The sequence below is a fragment of the Stegodyphus dumicola genome, chromosome 10, assembly GCF_044657685.1.
Source record: "Stegodyphus dumicola isolate Sdum_Otavi_A_Nest chromosome 10, ASM4465768v1".
Lineage (NCBI taxonomy): Eukaryota > Metazoa > Arthropoda > Arachnida > Araneae > Eresidae > Stegodyphus > Stegodyphus dumicola.
The window spans coordinates 61081469-61096613 of record NC_140777.1 but is presented as its reverse complement, the minus strand read 5'-3'; the positions used below and the strand labels follow the sequence as shown (position 1 = coordinate 61096613).

At 32.2% G+C, this 15145-nt stretch overlaps 1 protein-coding gene across 4 annotated transcripts in view; it reads left to right on the top strand.

The window, feature by feature from the left end:
• LOC118192820 (polyamine-modulated factor 1-like) overlaps window positions 1-14055 on the top strand; it is a 41199-nt gene extending 27144 nt beyond the window's left edge. For all 4 annotated transcript variants that reach the window (XM_035363853.2, XM_035363846.2, XM_035363859.2 and 1 more), the window contains exons 2-4: window positions 2444-2653; window positions 6171-6369; window positions 13854-14055. In XM_035363853.2, the coding sequence (XP_035219744.1) occupies window positions 2444-2653; window positions 6171-6369; window positions 13854-13955 (511 nt within the window). In that variant the 3' untranslated portion in view covers window positions 13956-14055. The remainder of the gene's footprint in view (window positions 1-2443; window positions 2654-6170; window positions 6370-13853) is intronic.
• The last annotated feature ends 1090 nt before the right edge of the window (window positions 14056-15145 follow it).

The following is a 15145-nucleotide window of genomic DNA, read 5'->3' as shown; positions in this document are numbered from 1 at the left end:
CGAATCCCTCTGTAACCTGTTAGGGTTAATCTGTATAACCTAGAAGTGTCGCCAGTTGTGGCGAGATATCTAGGTAGTCGTCATAGTACGTAAATACCAAATTTACATCCTGGCAATGAAAATGCGAGGGGAAAAGAGAGGTTCAGGAAAGGTATCAAACTTAAAATAAGGGAAACCTTACAGACTCCAAATTGTAGAAAGATGGGACTTGTCACTTACCAGTTCGGACGCCAAACTTTTGTTGACAATTTTTGACATTGCATCTTCAATAAAATCCTGAATTATAAAACTTCATATTGTGGCTGTTTATACAAATGTGTTCTTTGGGTAAAAAACCTCTCTGAAATAATATATCGCTCTTTCTTCATTTGAAGAAGTTGGAAAATGCTGATATGTATTGGGAAAAAAATAATCACAAAAAGTTTCATGTGTTTAACCTAAACATAATAATCCATATAAATGTAGCAAAAAAAGGTGTGGTAACACCATGTGTGGGATAATGCTCTTTATTTTAGTGCCCTCTATAACCTATGTTAGGGTTAACCTGTATAACTTACAAAGGTTGCCAGTTTTGGCAAGATATCTAGGTAGTCGTCATAGTATGTATTGAATGAATGAAGTACTAATTGCATCAAAGTATAAATGTGTGTGCATAAAAAAGGAAATGAGTGTTATAGTGAGAGTTCTATAGGAAAACATACATGATTTGAGGGAAGTAAATTGATTATGTGCAGTATTTTAGATTTTGTGTATTTATCATACAATAAGTACAGTGGTGAACTATTAAAATTTAACAAAAGGCCTGACATTTTGTCTGATAAAAAAAAGATATCAGTTTATGTAGATTTTTACCAAAACAAAAAATATAAATCTGTGCATGAACAAGAAAACATTTTTAAATAAAATCTTAATAAAATAATCATTGGGATAAAAAATAATAGTACTTATTTATTATCCCAATGAAAAAACGACCTCTAAAATTGCAGCAATCATATTTATGGAATTTTAAAGGAACTGATGCTGCCTTTCTTTAACAAACCCACGTCATGAAAAGGCTTTCGTTAATTTCTACTGTTGTGTGAGGCCCTTCAACTTTATCAGAAGCTCCATTTAGAACACTACAGGTGCAGACTTCCTGCAGGTAATTGATCCAATCTATTATTGTTTGGTGGGTCATATTCAGCTGACTGGATCATATCCATGAATATATACTTTTTATGATAGTGGAGTCCCATAACTTTGAAAATACACTGCTTTCTGTTCTATAGAATGCAGATCCCAAATTTTAAACCTTTTGTTTTTCCAAAAGGCAAGAAAAATATTCCAACAATAGTTAATTCTCCTGAAGTTTACCGCTGAGCCTTCTTCATAAAAACAAAATTCAGCATATTGATAATCAATTGGATCTACGTTAAAAGAAACCACAGATGTTGTGAAAGTGTTATGTCATGCTTATCTGAAATTTGCATTAAATCGCACTGCTTGATGTAGTTTTGCAGCCAATGGGATCATACATAAGCACCATTTATGCCAGGAATTGCCTCACATTTTCTTCTTTTGTGTCAGCTGATCTTCTAGAAGGTTCTAAGGCAGAGGATAATTTTCTGAAAGGGGGTTTTAAATAAAGTTCAGGGTTAAATTTCCTTATTGGACTTTTATTGACATCTTCTAATAAGAAACTTAGCAAAGGGACCTTCATCTCCTCATTTCATTGTTAAATAACCTGATGCCCAATAATAAATTTATTAAAAAACAAACATTGTTTTTCAACACTGAAGACATATGCTTTTGGAATAAAGAAAACAACAAAGATCTTGCATATTTCAAAGATAAATTTAGCAAAGGACTAGAGAGTGCCCTCCTGAAGTTTACCACCGAGTAGGTACTCTGGATGATATAGTTGTTAGTGGATGTTGAAGGCTAATTCAAACTCCAGGGCACAAATTCATATCTGAAGTTAGACTGTATTGTTTACGTGTGTCCTTCCCTCTCTTCTTGCAAGTGTCTATCAGTCTATCCCTTCTATAGTATGGCATTGCATTTTTTTTTTATGGTTAGTGGATGTTGAAGTCTAATTCAAACTCCAGGGCACAGATTCATATCTGAAGTTAAACTGTATTATTTACATGTGTCCTTCCCCCTCTTCTTGCAGGTGCCTTATCAGTCTATCCCTTCCAGTTCAATCTAAACAATGTTCTTAGCGATGAGACAGCTAAAAAACTGATGGATTCAGAAATAATTTTCTTCATCAGTTGAAGATTTTTAATTTCTTACCAACTTCACTGAATTACTGAAAATATTAAAAAAAACAGCTCAATAGAACCAGTTTTGTTGTTTTTTAGAATGTTATCAGCAAGACTGTGATATGTGTATGTTACTATAATTCCATCAGCAAGAATAAAAGGGTAAAAATTTACTTTATATTTATTATGTATTCTTACAGATTCTCATTATTTCAAGAATCGTATCCAGAAATTCATCGGAAGTGTCCAGAAGAGCTGCATTACATATATAATAAGTTTATAAGTGAATTTAAATCTGGAGTTCAAGATGATCTCAGTCTGTTATTTGAGAACACCAATATCCGTGATCTGTTAATTGACCTTGAAAACATGATTCAAAAGCAAGCAAATAATGTTAATGGTCCGTCATGGTGAGTAGTAATTTTATGAATTGCTTTCATTCACTTTTATGTTAGCCATAGTAAAATGCCATATACTACTACATAAAACTCACAGGTAATAGCTATATATATGGTATATATGTATAAATTACATTAATCAATAAATTAACTACTTCAAAGAAGGGAAATTTTTTGAAAATATTAAAAACATATTGACCCCTTCTAGGTCCGCATCGCATCTCACATATTCAGCGTTTTGTGCCCGTAAAGTCGGTGTCACATGTCATGTGATGAATTGAAAAATTCCATCATTGAAACAATTCATTGCTCCTCACACATTGCTTTAAATTCCATGATTATCTTTGTATTTCTAAATATTGCTAAGAGATGGCAGAGCTACACCTAGTTTTTTTCACCACTCGGAATCAATGGGCAGCAAACGATGTAGACTATCATTCGAAACACCACTCCGACTGACTGAAAGACATTTCATAAAATTTATTCCATTAACTGGGAAAAAAAAAAAAAGAAAAACAGCAAGAAAATGTGCCATCTGTTGCAGCAAACCAGACAGTAAAGGTAAAAGGATAAGAAAAGAAACAAGGTACTATTGTGAGAAGTGTGGTGTGGGACTTTGCACTATTCCATGTTTTGAAATTTTTCACACACAGTGCGATATCTATTAGAATTTCAACTTAAAAAAAAATTAAGATATTTTTTATATTCATAGGCATTTTTTGATGAAGTAAGAAAAAAAATAATGTGTAATAAATGTGTTTTTTATGCTGTGATGTCCAAGGCAGATTATAAAGCTGTTTTAATGGTAAGGTTGGAAAACCATTTTTTTAAAGCATTTTTACGCGATTTTAATAATCATTCTTATGTAGATATTTATATTAAACACATAAAAACAATAGAGTTAATAAATATAGTATGGCATTGTAATTTTTTTATTTAAAACTTTGGGTGCATTGCAGTGAAAACTGGTGATCAGTGGACGGGATATGACATATTTGACCACCCGTAGGTCCAGCAGAAACTGCTTACTGTCATAAATATTTTGCATTTTCAAATTTAGGATAGAACATGTATTAATTTTTAGCAATTAAAAAAATGCTTTTTCGGGGGGTCAGAAATTGGAAAAAATCCGACCAATCCTATGATTCCTAAAAATTAAAAAATTTCATTAAAAGTGCATCATAACAATAAGGAAAGTAACTTGTAATAAAGCTACTTAAAAGTAAGCCTTTGGCCAAAATTTGGAAGAAAATAGCTAGAAGCTAAAAACGAAAAGGTACTTTTCTGTTATTGGGCCGGATTCAGAAATGCACATATATGTACACACATACATTTCTGAATCCAGTTTTAAAGACTTTCTGTAACACTCATAGAAATAAGCCATGTTGTTCATGAATTTTATGTAAATGAAACTGAAATAATTTACATTGAAACCAAACCATGTGGTAAAAATACTAAACTGATCTTGCGATAGAACCAAAACTTTACAAAAATATGTAAAGAACAAATGAAGCAAAAAATATTTTTATATTCTAAAAATGATTTAATGTGATTAATTATAAACTGTTTGCATATCCTACTGCGAATGGTACAATCAATATGGTAAGATATGGCTGCGACTTATTTTGAAAATGAGGTGTAAAAGGTTGCCAGCGAAAATATTCCATTTGGCATTAGTTGTACCATTATTGGCGACTTTATCATTTGCACCCGCAAAACGGAAAAGTACTGATTTATTACATTTCTGAAATATACTAATTGTCTGTAGAAACAAAAAAGAGTTTTATTTTCTTAAATTCAAAGAATCCATTTTCAGTGTTATTAGAAATTTAACCTTGTTAATAAATTACTTTTACATTAGGAACACAGTTTCAAAGAAAAAGGATTTCTTATTATTTAATTTTATTTTGTTCTATGAAACAAAAAGATAATCATTTTATTTTTTCAAATTGCATAAATCCATTCTCAGGCTTGGTATAAATCTAATACTACTATTCATTGTTAAGCAGTTACTTTTACATCAGACACACAGCTTCATGAAAGTTTTAGTTCTAGCCATAAAACTATAAAATCAAAAGAAAAAAATCACAAAACCAGTTTTGCAAATTTTCCATGTTAAACTGCAGTTAACAGATAAACTATTTGGTTAAATATTTTGGCATTTGTTTGGATGGTGATGTTAACAAGATGATTAAAAATGTGCAAAGTACCATTGCTTGAAAAAAAAAAAAAAAAAAAGAAGAAATGCAAAGGATCATAAAGCCTGTCTTTACATGCTTAAATAATGTACCCCTGATTATTCACAACAATTTTTATTTCACAGTCCAAACACAAGTGCACTTATTTTAAAATTACAACAAATAATGATAAAATATGAAAAATGATATATAAATATCAATATGCTAAATTTAAAGTAATGCTGAAGTATCTTTCAGTGGCCACTAATATTAAACAACTTTAAAGATTTTCAGATAAAATATTTAGTAATCTATAACGCTATAACTTCAAAGCAGAATAAAGCATAACACTATTTACAAAATCATATATGCCATATATTAAAAATAGCTGCATTGTTATTATAAGCAGCAAAATTGTGTTAACTCAGATGGCGAGTTTTTAATTCAGTTATGTTGTAATATGTCATAAATCATTGTTAGTTTACTCCAAAGCTCAGAACTTTCAAGTGATTTAAAAATGAAAATATTATGTATTATATGATTATTATGTGTATTATATGATGAGAGACAAAATATGTTTGGACCTTGAGGATCCAAAATAATATACTGTACAGTATTCCATCAATTTTAAAATTTATACTAAATATATATTGCAGTTTTAAAATTGTACTAAATGTATACTACAGTTTTAAAGTCTAAAATGCACTCATTTAAAAAATAAAGCGTACTTTGCAGAAAGATAATCAAATGAATTCTAGTGATTATTATCTTGGGATTCATCATTAAATTTATTGAATTCTTCCGAGTCCATTGACAACACAGTAAAAGATTGTCAATATGACTGCCGACAGAATTTCTTTGCTGGCATGCCGCTTTGACAGGGTGCTAAGGAAGAATGGATTGCCTCTGTAAAATAAGTTTCAGGGATATACAAAATGTGTCTCATTCGTCTGATGGATCCACATTTGCTTCAAGAAACCTTTACTTCTCCTAGAAGTTCTTTGATGCGTAAGTTCTGTTTTTTCAAGCTGTCTACAGTATGTAAAATGTCTTTATTGAAAGAACAAGTTGTCCATTTAAAGTGTGTATGGTTTGTTTTGAGTGTATTGCACACACGGTAATCAATTATACAAAGATGTCAATTTCTTTATTTTGTAGTTGCGATGTACTTCCAAAAATGTCAATTTTCTTTCATGCCGGCTGCTGTAATGTATAAATACTAAAATAAATAACACATAATTCAAAACACCATACATATATTATTATTATTAGGCTCATATCCTAAATTTTGTTCTGTGTGAAAATTTTTACTGAGACTTGTTACAAGTGCTAATCAATAAATTAATTTGCAGGAGACCATCAGGAAATCTAGAAGAAGATTTGAGGGACCATATTTGTTATGAGAAAAAGAAACACAAAGAAGCAATGCAATGTTATTTGAGTAAAATGCTAGCTCAGAAAGAAGCATTCGAGGAAGAACTGTCACAAAATGATAAAGAAATAAGAAGCCTCCTGGGAACTATCAGAGCTCAGCATCAGAAAGTCAAAGAAGTACACATTTTTGTTCTTTGCTTATTAACTTATAATTTCACAAATTTTGTAATTTTCACATATAGTAAACATTACTGAAATATTTATCATAATGATTTACTTCTTAAACAATAAGATAATTCAATGTATTTTTTCTGTTAACTCTCCTCTCTCTATACTTGAAAAAAATTTAGTATTTACATATTATCCTATCGACCACGAAAATTGGTGGAGATCCCTCAAATCATTCCTGTGTAATTCTGAGCCACATTTCTGTCTGCAACTCTTACAATATATATATATATATATTCGTTATGCAGTATTCTCCAAATAGCTACTGCTGTGGATGCAAAATCTCTTGATTTGAATCCTACAAACAGCTTAAAGGAATAGTCTTTTATGAGAGAGTAGAAGATTGAATGACTTTGATGGACAGAGTGGAAGAAGATATCCTCTTGGAGACCTGTCTTGAAGACCATTTTGCTAAAAAAATAAAAATAGAACTTATTCCTTCAAGCTCAGATTATTAACCTCCTTGAGAGTATGAAATTGCATTGATATGTAATGTATTAGGAAAGATCACATTTCCTATTAACGTCAGATCTGCATTTACTTTGAGATATTATATTTTTTCCATCTTAAATCTTGATATTTGTGCATTTCTTTTCCCCTCCCCCATACAATGTAGGTTTGTGTCATGTGCAACTGCATTCTATTTATCTGCTCGTATTTCTGTTTTGATGCTATATGCCATTCCAAATACATTAATTTTATTTTACAGTCAAAAGTCGTTAATCCGGACCTCAAAGCTACAAACTTTCTGCGCATGCATGAACGCACAATGCGTTCACGCATGCGCATAGGCGTTTATGCACGTGCGTAATACTTTTATGATTGCACATATGCGTGTGCGCATGCACATAATACGTTTACCCATGCATGCTTAATGTATAACGGACGGTATAAGGTAAGCTAAAATTATCTAATTATCTATTTCAGTTAATGTTACAGATTGCATTGTTCCTTAATCTTCTAATTGGATCCGGCTTATTGTTTTTTGCAAACTGTTAGAGCAATTTTATAAAAGTAAGTTTGAACTTTCGATTATGTCAAAAAGAATTTCCGATTCTGGAGCTACCAAAGGATCTACAAAGTGAAAGCACGTTTCGATGTCCATCAAACAAAAAGTGGAATTGCTGCAAAAAATGGATAAAGGCATATCCTTTGTTTCTCTCACCATTCCAAAATCTGTTTATCAATTTCACGCTGCTCTGCGGGGGGGCGGTGAACGTCCCGGCGTGCAATGAACTGGAAGTTGATCTGTCAGCACTATCCTTATCTTCAGGACAGATGTTTTTATTTTATTCGGCTTATAATTCCTTACTAAATGTAGTATTTCATCTCGATGTACTTCGTCTTTGATATGATTTAAATCAAATTCCTCGTCTTTATAAATATCACGAATACACATCAAATAGTTTTCTGGTTGCAATTTTCTAATTTCAACTATGCGTAATGTATGCTTTACCCATGCGCATGTAGAAAGAAATGTTTAATAAAGTAAACAAATAAATAATAAGCTTTTTTTTTTGGGGGGGGGGTAAATTTTGATACCCTTTAGATTATAATTGCTCTTTATTTCATAAATTACGGTTTAATATTTTTAATTTTATAATTTCTGCATGCCATCTTACCAGATTTAAAGTGATGATTTATAATCCGGAATCGCCGAAGTCCCGACGAGTCTGGATTAAAGACTTTTGACTGTATTTGGTAATTTATGAGAAATCGGTATTTTTATGCACATAAAGATAATTTTGGGCACAAGTGTATCCAGTCATCCCATAAAGTAAGGTAATTTTTTTGAAGAAATAAGAAATACTAATTTATTCGAGTATGTAATTAGCATTTGTATCAGTAACCTTCTCCCAGTGCTATAGCAAGTTTATTACATTTGCAAAGAAATTAGCTGGCTTATCTGAGAAAAAATGTTGAAGATCTATTTCAAGTACTTTATGGGTATTGTATTCTTCTCAACAGAAGAAAATTTTCAATCTTTGAAATACCAACCATTAGATAGTACAAAAAAGGATTTTTTTTTTTCTACATAAATGAAGAGCTGTGTATACAAGGGCTATTTCAAAAGAGAAAAAGACTAAACTTTTGTTGTTCTTCCTTTATTGCTAATTTTAGAAATTTTTAATCAATGTCACTTTCAGAATATTTTCTCGCAGTGTTAATACACTGTTCCCATCATTCGATTTTCGGAATGGCTACTGGAAACCACTTTTTAGGATGGTGTGCAGTACTCGTCACATTTTCTGAATTTCCTGGAATGAACTTGAAATTATATCCTTTCAAAGTGATTTAAAATCTGGAAAAGAGAATAAATTTGCCTAAACCAAGCCTGGAGAATAGGATAGTGGGGTGGGGCACAATAGAAGTTTGTTGTTTTGTTACATGATTGGCAATGTGTGACCTGGAGCATTGTCATAATGCAAAATCCTTTACTGTGTCCTCCCCACACACACAATTTAGGTCTTTTCCTACACACATCTCTCAGTTGCATTAGAATTATCTGACAGACTTCTTCGTCTAACCACATGGTATAAATTTATGAATATTCTGAATATGTTAGTCGTCTGATGTGGAAAGTCATTGGATCTTTGGCAGCCAATCTTCTGTCCTCCTTAAAACTCTGAAGCCAATCATAGAACTGTATTATGCTATCATCTTTGTATACTTGGTTAAGCATATGGAATATTTCCCCAGTTTTATGTAAACTTTCACATGGTGACATAGTTCTACCAACTTTATTTTTGCTTTTTTCTACTTTTGCTTCTTCTACAAGCAGCTTATGTGTGACTTCACTCATTCGGTAATTATTCGATAACAAATACATAAATTGGAACCCAGTAAAAGGCTGTTAGGTACATCCAGTAGCCACAGCATGCCAACTATACCCATTGGCGTGAAATTTAACTGCCATGTTTTTTGTGCTGTAATCGTATGTTTAGAACATGTCGTCAATTGGCATCAGTAAACTCATGTGAACCCAGCTACAAAGCTTAGACATGATTCCAACTTTCTTCAGATAGTGATGGACAGTTGATAATGATAAATTAACTTCTGCCAACTCTTTAAGAGTTACATAAGAATTTTTTCAACTCTAGCTTTTAACTCATCATCAATATATATATTGTTACAAAATGTACAGGCGCGGTAAGATGGCTTTGCCATAAAATGGCAGGGGAAGGCATGGTTGCCTCATTTGGCAATATGCCATGGACGATTGGAGAACCTTCTGGAACGAATTTTTACCGGTTTAGCCCAGAATGTTCTCGAATACAAGCCGAAAGCTATATAAACCCTGCTGGTCTGCAATCAGTGAGCGTGCCTCGTCGAGAGGGCAAGAGTATGTGCCTCGCATAGAGTGCGAGATAGTTAGTATCGAGTTGGTGTCTCGTTCAGCGACTCAATCCCTGCGGAGTGGATCGTGTTAACAGCCGGGCAGCAAGTGCCGAGTGGGTCGTCGAATGCATCGAAGAGTCTCTTAGTGTATCGCGGTTAGTGCATCGTCGAGAGAGCGTGTTGAGCTCCGAGAATGACTGAACTGAAGAGTCGGGAGCTGTGCTCTGTGTTCGTTGAGTGCATCGCGAATTGTAGCGTGGGGAGTGTCGAGAGTACGTGGAGTTCGGAGAACGACCGAGCAGAGTCGGGAGTTGTATTCTGGTGCTTTGCAGTGAAGCTGTCTCCACCGGGATAGCCTGATAACCTACTGGCCAATAAAGTATGTTTCGATACTTCATCAAGTGTCGTCGTTATTCTCTCCAGATCCACACGAATGTGAAGGAAGAAAATAATGTAACAACTGGTGTCAGAAAGAAAAGAAAAATGCAACAACATATATATATATATATAAAAGACAAGGTATACAAAGTGGTATTTAGTTAGAGCTAGGGTTGTCTCGTCAAAATTTACACAAATATCATTGGCACTTATGCGTATTCAAAATGTATACAATATTCAAAATTCAAATAGTACTATACACTAGTATCGTCGTAATAAATCATGATTTACCAAATGTTTCTATTTATTTTTTATCTATTTATTTTCACTGCATTTTTGTCATAATTTGCTGCACACAATTCCCTTCTTTACTGTGTTAAGTAAAGCATGACATGTCCAATGTGCTTTTCTATAAGTGCCATATCTGAATAACATTTCTTCTGGAATAACTTGACATTTAAGGTTGGTTTTATTTTGTTTATTAATTCTGAAAATGGAGTTAAAGACGCTGAGCACTGGTAGTTCGGTCCGACATTCGAATCCCGTGAACGGGCTGGTTGCATGGGTTTTTTTGTGTTTTTTCCCATGTGTAACGTGTTTACGAGTCAGTTTCCCTTACAAAGTCCTCCACGAAGGCATCCCTTCCCTTAGGCAGATAGCCCTCATGTGCTTTGCCATAATTGAATAATCCTAATCCTGAAAAAATGGGGTAGGAAATAGGTTTTGTTTGTCTAAAGCAACAAGGAGATTGTTTTAGACAGGGAATCCTTGTTGTTTTAGTTTGTCTAAAACAACAAGAATTCCCAAACTTTCTCATGCATCGACCCCTTTGAAAGGGATGGTTTTTGTCTTAATCCCTTACATTTTTCTCTGTAATAAACACTATATAACATAATCATAATACAAATAATTGCACATAAGTAACTTAAAGATAACGATTAGATTAAAAATATAGTTTTAAAAAATCTTTATTAGATTTATGTTTTTTTTTCCACAATTATTATTTTTAATTTTAGAAATATAAACAAATAATACATTCTAACTGCACAAACATTAGATTTTAATTTATGTGATGTCTCCTCTTGGTGTATTGATGAATTTTTATAACTGTATGGCACAAAATTGCTTAATTTACTTTTTAAATCACCTTGTTCAAAAATATTAAACCTGTTTCTTGTCCTTTTAGGGGGGATTCTGTTCTCTTGCATTTTATTTCTTTAAATTGCACTTATTGCATAAAAATATTGATTTTTAAAATATATTAAATCATTTTTGTTATTTTCTCTTTTTAATTTATTTTATATTATTTCTTCCTTCCTCCATGATGCAGCTTTATATCAATAAACAATAAGTTATCAGTTTTACAAGCATTAATAAATTTCTCTTTGTAATCAATAAGATCTTGATAAATGACCAGTGAATATTCAGCTATCAACTCCTTGGTCATCATCGAACCATAGCAAGTCAAAATCTGGTCTAAAATCGAATTAGGTTTCTTAAATATCTGGTTGTAACAGTTTTGCACCAAAAAAACCTTCTTAATAAAGTTAGGGGGGGAAACATGAAAGCAGTGCCTATAATTCAGGTAGTAATCACAACCCATATCTGATTTTATGCCAACGTTTTGGTAGTTTTTCAATGCCTTCAGCCCAGAAACTTGGTGGCTGTGAGTCCAAAAACAGACCAATCTTATTTTGGACATCCTGTGGGGAATGGAAGGTAGCACCAGTAGCTGCAGGAGTGAAAATAGGTAGAAGTTCGAAGGAGCGATATCAGGGCTATATGGTGGCTGTGGCAAAAAATCACATTCAGGTTCGGATTCTAGCTGGTGAATAAAGACACGTGTGGTCTTGCATTATCATGATGGAACATTACCTTTTTACGCCAGAACTCAGTTTGATGTTTTTCCTTGATAACAACATCAACAAGGACTAGCATCTCGCTATTCACCTTACTGTCGAGGGTTTTACTTTTCGCCAAATACTCTTTGTGGATAATACCATGGCAATCCCACCTTTTCCTTTTCGGCTTGTGAAGTAAATCCACTTTTCATCAGCAGTGAGGATCCGGTCCAGAATTTTGGTCTTACATTGATAGAGCAGATTAATGCAGGCTCGAAACATGTTTGTCCTTATCTGCTTGAGTCAGCTCACGCGGCACCCAGCGATTGCACTTGTATCAGGCACGAAAGTTTTCCGCGTTTTCGCGGAATTCCGCTTTTTTGAACGTCACCCGGGCTGTTTCTGAGATCGATGTAGAACCGTTGAGAAATCGCGACCGCCAAATGTAGGGGGGTAATCGGAGGACACACGCGCTCTCCCTCTTTTCTTTGTAAAAAAATTTTGCATCATGCCAGAGATCGCGAAATACGTTGTTTTACATCAAGGCAAAGTAGGTGTGGCTTATGTGGAAAGGCGGAACTAGATGCGTACGAATATCGAATCAAAGAAGAGCAAGTAACCGTCAAACGAGAGTTCACTTCAATAATTTCAGCGATCGGTGCTGGCGCCATCTGTCGGACATACAGATAACCACTTGCATTTTCCAGTACACAAAACTCTATGTAAAAATTTAAGGAATGCTCATAAACTGTACAAAGAAGAGCTAGAGATAAAAAAGGAGGAGTGAGAATCTTAAAAAAAAAAAAAAGCAATTAAACATTGCCAAAAATAAAAAAGTATCAATGGATTGTGTAAAAGCTGCTGAAAAGAAATTAAAACTAGCTCGCAAACAGAAATTAGAAAAGTTGGCTGCAAAAGTAGCAAAAAAGAAAAACTTTTTTCCCTAAAAATTTTTAATCAGGATCAAGTGAGACAGACAAAATAGTTATTTTTTAAATTCCTCCTTTAACTATATGTTATGTTATTTTGTAACTATATTATCTCATATGATTACTTTTTCTGGTGTTATATTAAAGTACTGTTTATTGAACTAAAAGTCAAGATAATTGAAAGCTATTGTAACAGTTAGATATATATATATATTATCTCTAAAACTTGTCATTGCGTGGAAATGGGCAGTAATATATAACATAAATATGTATATTAGTGTGTTGTAATGTTGTGTACAGTATTCATGTATCAGCTGTTAAGTTACATAAAGAGCATCTTAAAGACGGTTAATTCATTACAATCTCTTGGTGATTTACTGATTTTTTTTTTTTTTTTTTTTTTTTTTTTTTTTTTTTTTTTTACAAGTGGAAGATAAAATTAATAGCAAAATAGTAAGTACAAGTATTATTTTTGTTTAATTATATGTATATGTTTAATACTTTTTATATTAAGAGGTTTATTTATTTATTTTTATCTATATATTTTTTCTTTAGGTCGCGCATGCGCATTTAGTTTTTGTGTAATTTTGTGTTTGTGCATCGTTCAGCTTTTTTTGCCAACTTGCACTTAATGCCTGCTGTATGTCAAGTTTATGTGATGCGTAGCGTGACTTATGGACATGGCACTAACGTCTAACTAATATAACAAGCTCAAATTTCTTATTGCTGGGGTAAACTGTTGCATGATTTAAAAAAAGTATAATACATTATTAATAAAATCATTCATTGCATAATTCGGATATTTAAGTTGATTTTATTTTAAGTTTTTAAACCAAATGAAATATTTCTTTGGGGAGGAAATGAAAGATATGTTTTTGATGTACCATAAATGACTTTTTTTTTATTTTAAACTATGTTCTAATTATAGACTATTTCATTTTTATAGGCAATGGGTACTTTAGATTCATCCATGCTAAGCAAAATACAAGATCACGTAATGGGAAAAAGTGCAGCAGAAAAAAGATTTTTTTCTGATTGTGAATTTTAAAATTTTTCCTATAAACTAACTTTTAATCTGATTTATTTTTATGTCTTTGGTGGTATAATGTTTAAAATGCCTTGTGTATATAATAAAAATATTTTCTGCATTTTCTTTCCATTTATTTGACTTAGTCTGTGATGCAAATTTTCATATAGTGAGAAATTGCTATTCGTAATAGAGTGTAATAAAATTCCTAGCCTGCCCCCGCAAAAGAATGTGTACGGTGTTGTATCGCAAAAATTATTTGCTAAGTTGTATATTTTGCTTCATTTTGTAGCCCTGAAAATTACAGAGAGCATTTATTTTTTTATCACCAATTAAAAAATGCACATGGAAAAGGCTTTCTCAAGTTTTCCTATGCAGAAGATTTTTTTTTTTTTTTTTTTTTTTTTTTTTTTTTTTAAGGTACCCAGATTTAGCCAACAAAGCCACAAGCTTATATATTTTTCTGCAGAAGGTTCCTAAATACTAACAAATTATAATTTAATTTTTTAACTTTTTCTAAAATGTATTGAATTTTTATCTGGTGTTTGTTTTTTAAGAAATGTAATACATTGAATAAATTGATATTAAAAATCTCAAATATACTTTATTTTTGAAAAGGTTAATATGTAATTTTTTTAATTGTTTTGTTTATCTAATAAAATCTGGAATTCTCTCCCAATTTCAACACATGAGAAATGTACATAATATGATAGGAAAGTTTTCAAATTTTTTATATTTTAATCTCAGTTCAATTAAAGTACTTTATTTTTGATTTCCAAATAATATTTTCTCACAGAAGACTAGTTGCTATACTTTTACAAACATGACATGTGTGAATGATTAATGCGTGTAACAAATATATTTTTAGAAAAAAATGTCAGTAGCATAACATGAGGAATGTAAAATGTGAAGATCTTTTTAATGTATTATAGATTAGATATATGCAGTTTATAATCATCTGAAAAAGAGCCATGAGTGGTAAGACTGCTAAACACTGATAGTTAGGTTTATATCCTAACAAATGTGGTTTTGGACACATTTTGCTCAGCTTATCTGGTCTGATGATCTCCATAAAATGATAAATGAAAAAAAAATATCTGTATCCAATATTATACCTGATCTGCAAACAAGATTACTGTGGCTGTGGAGACCGACCATGCCACTGAAATTGTTATGTGTCTTGTAGATATTACACAAACACATCAGCTAAA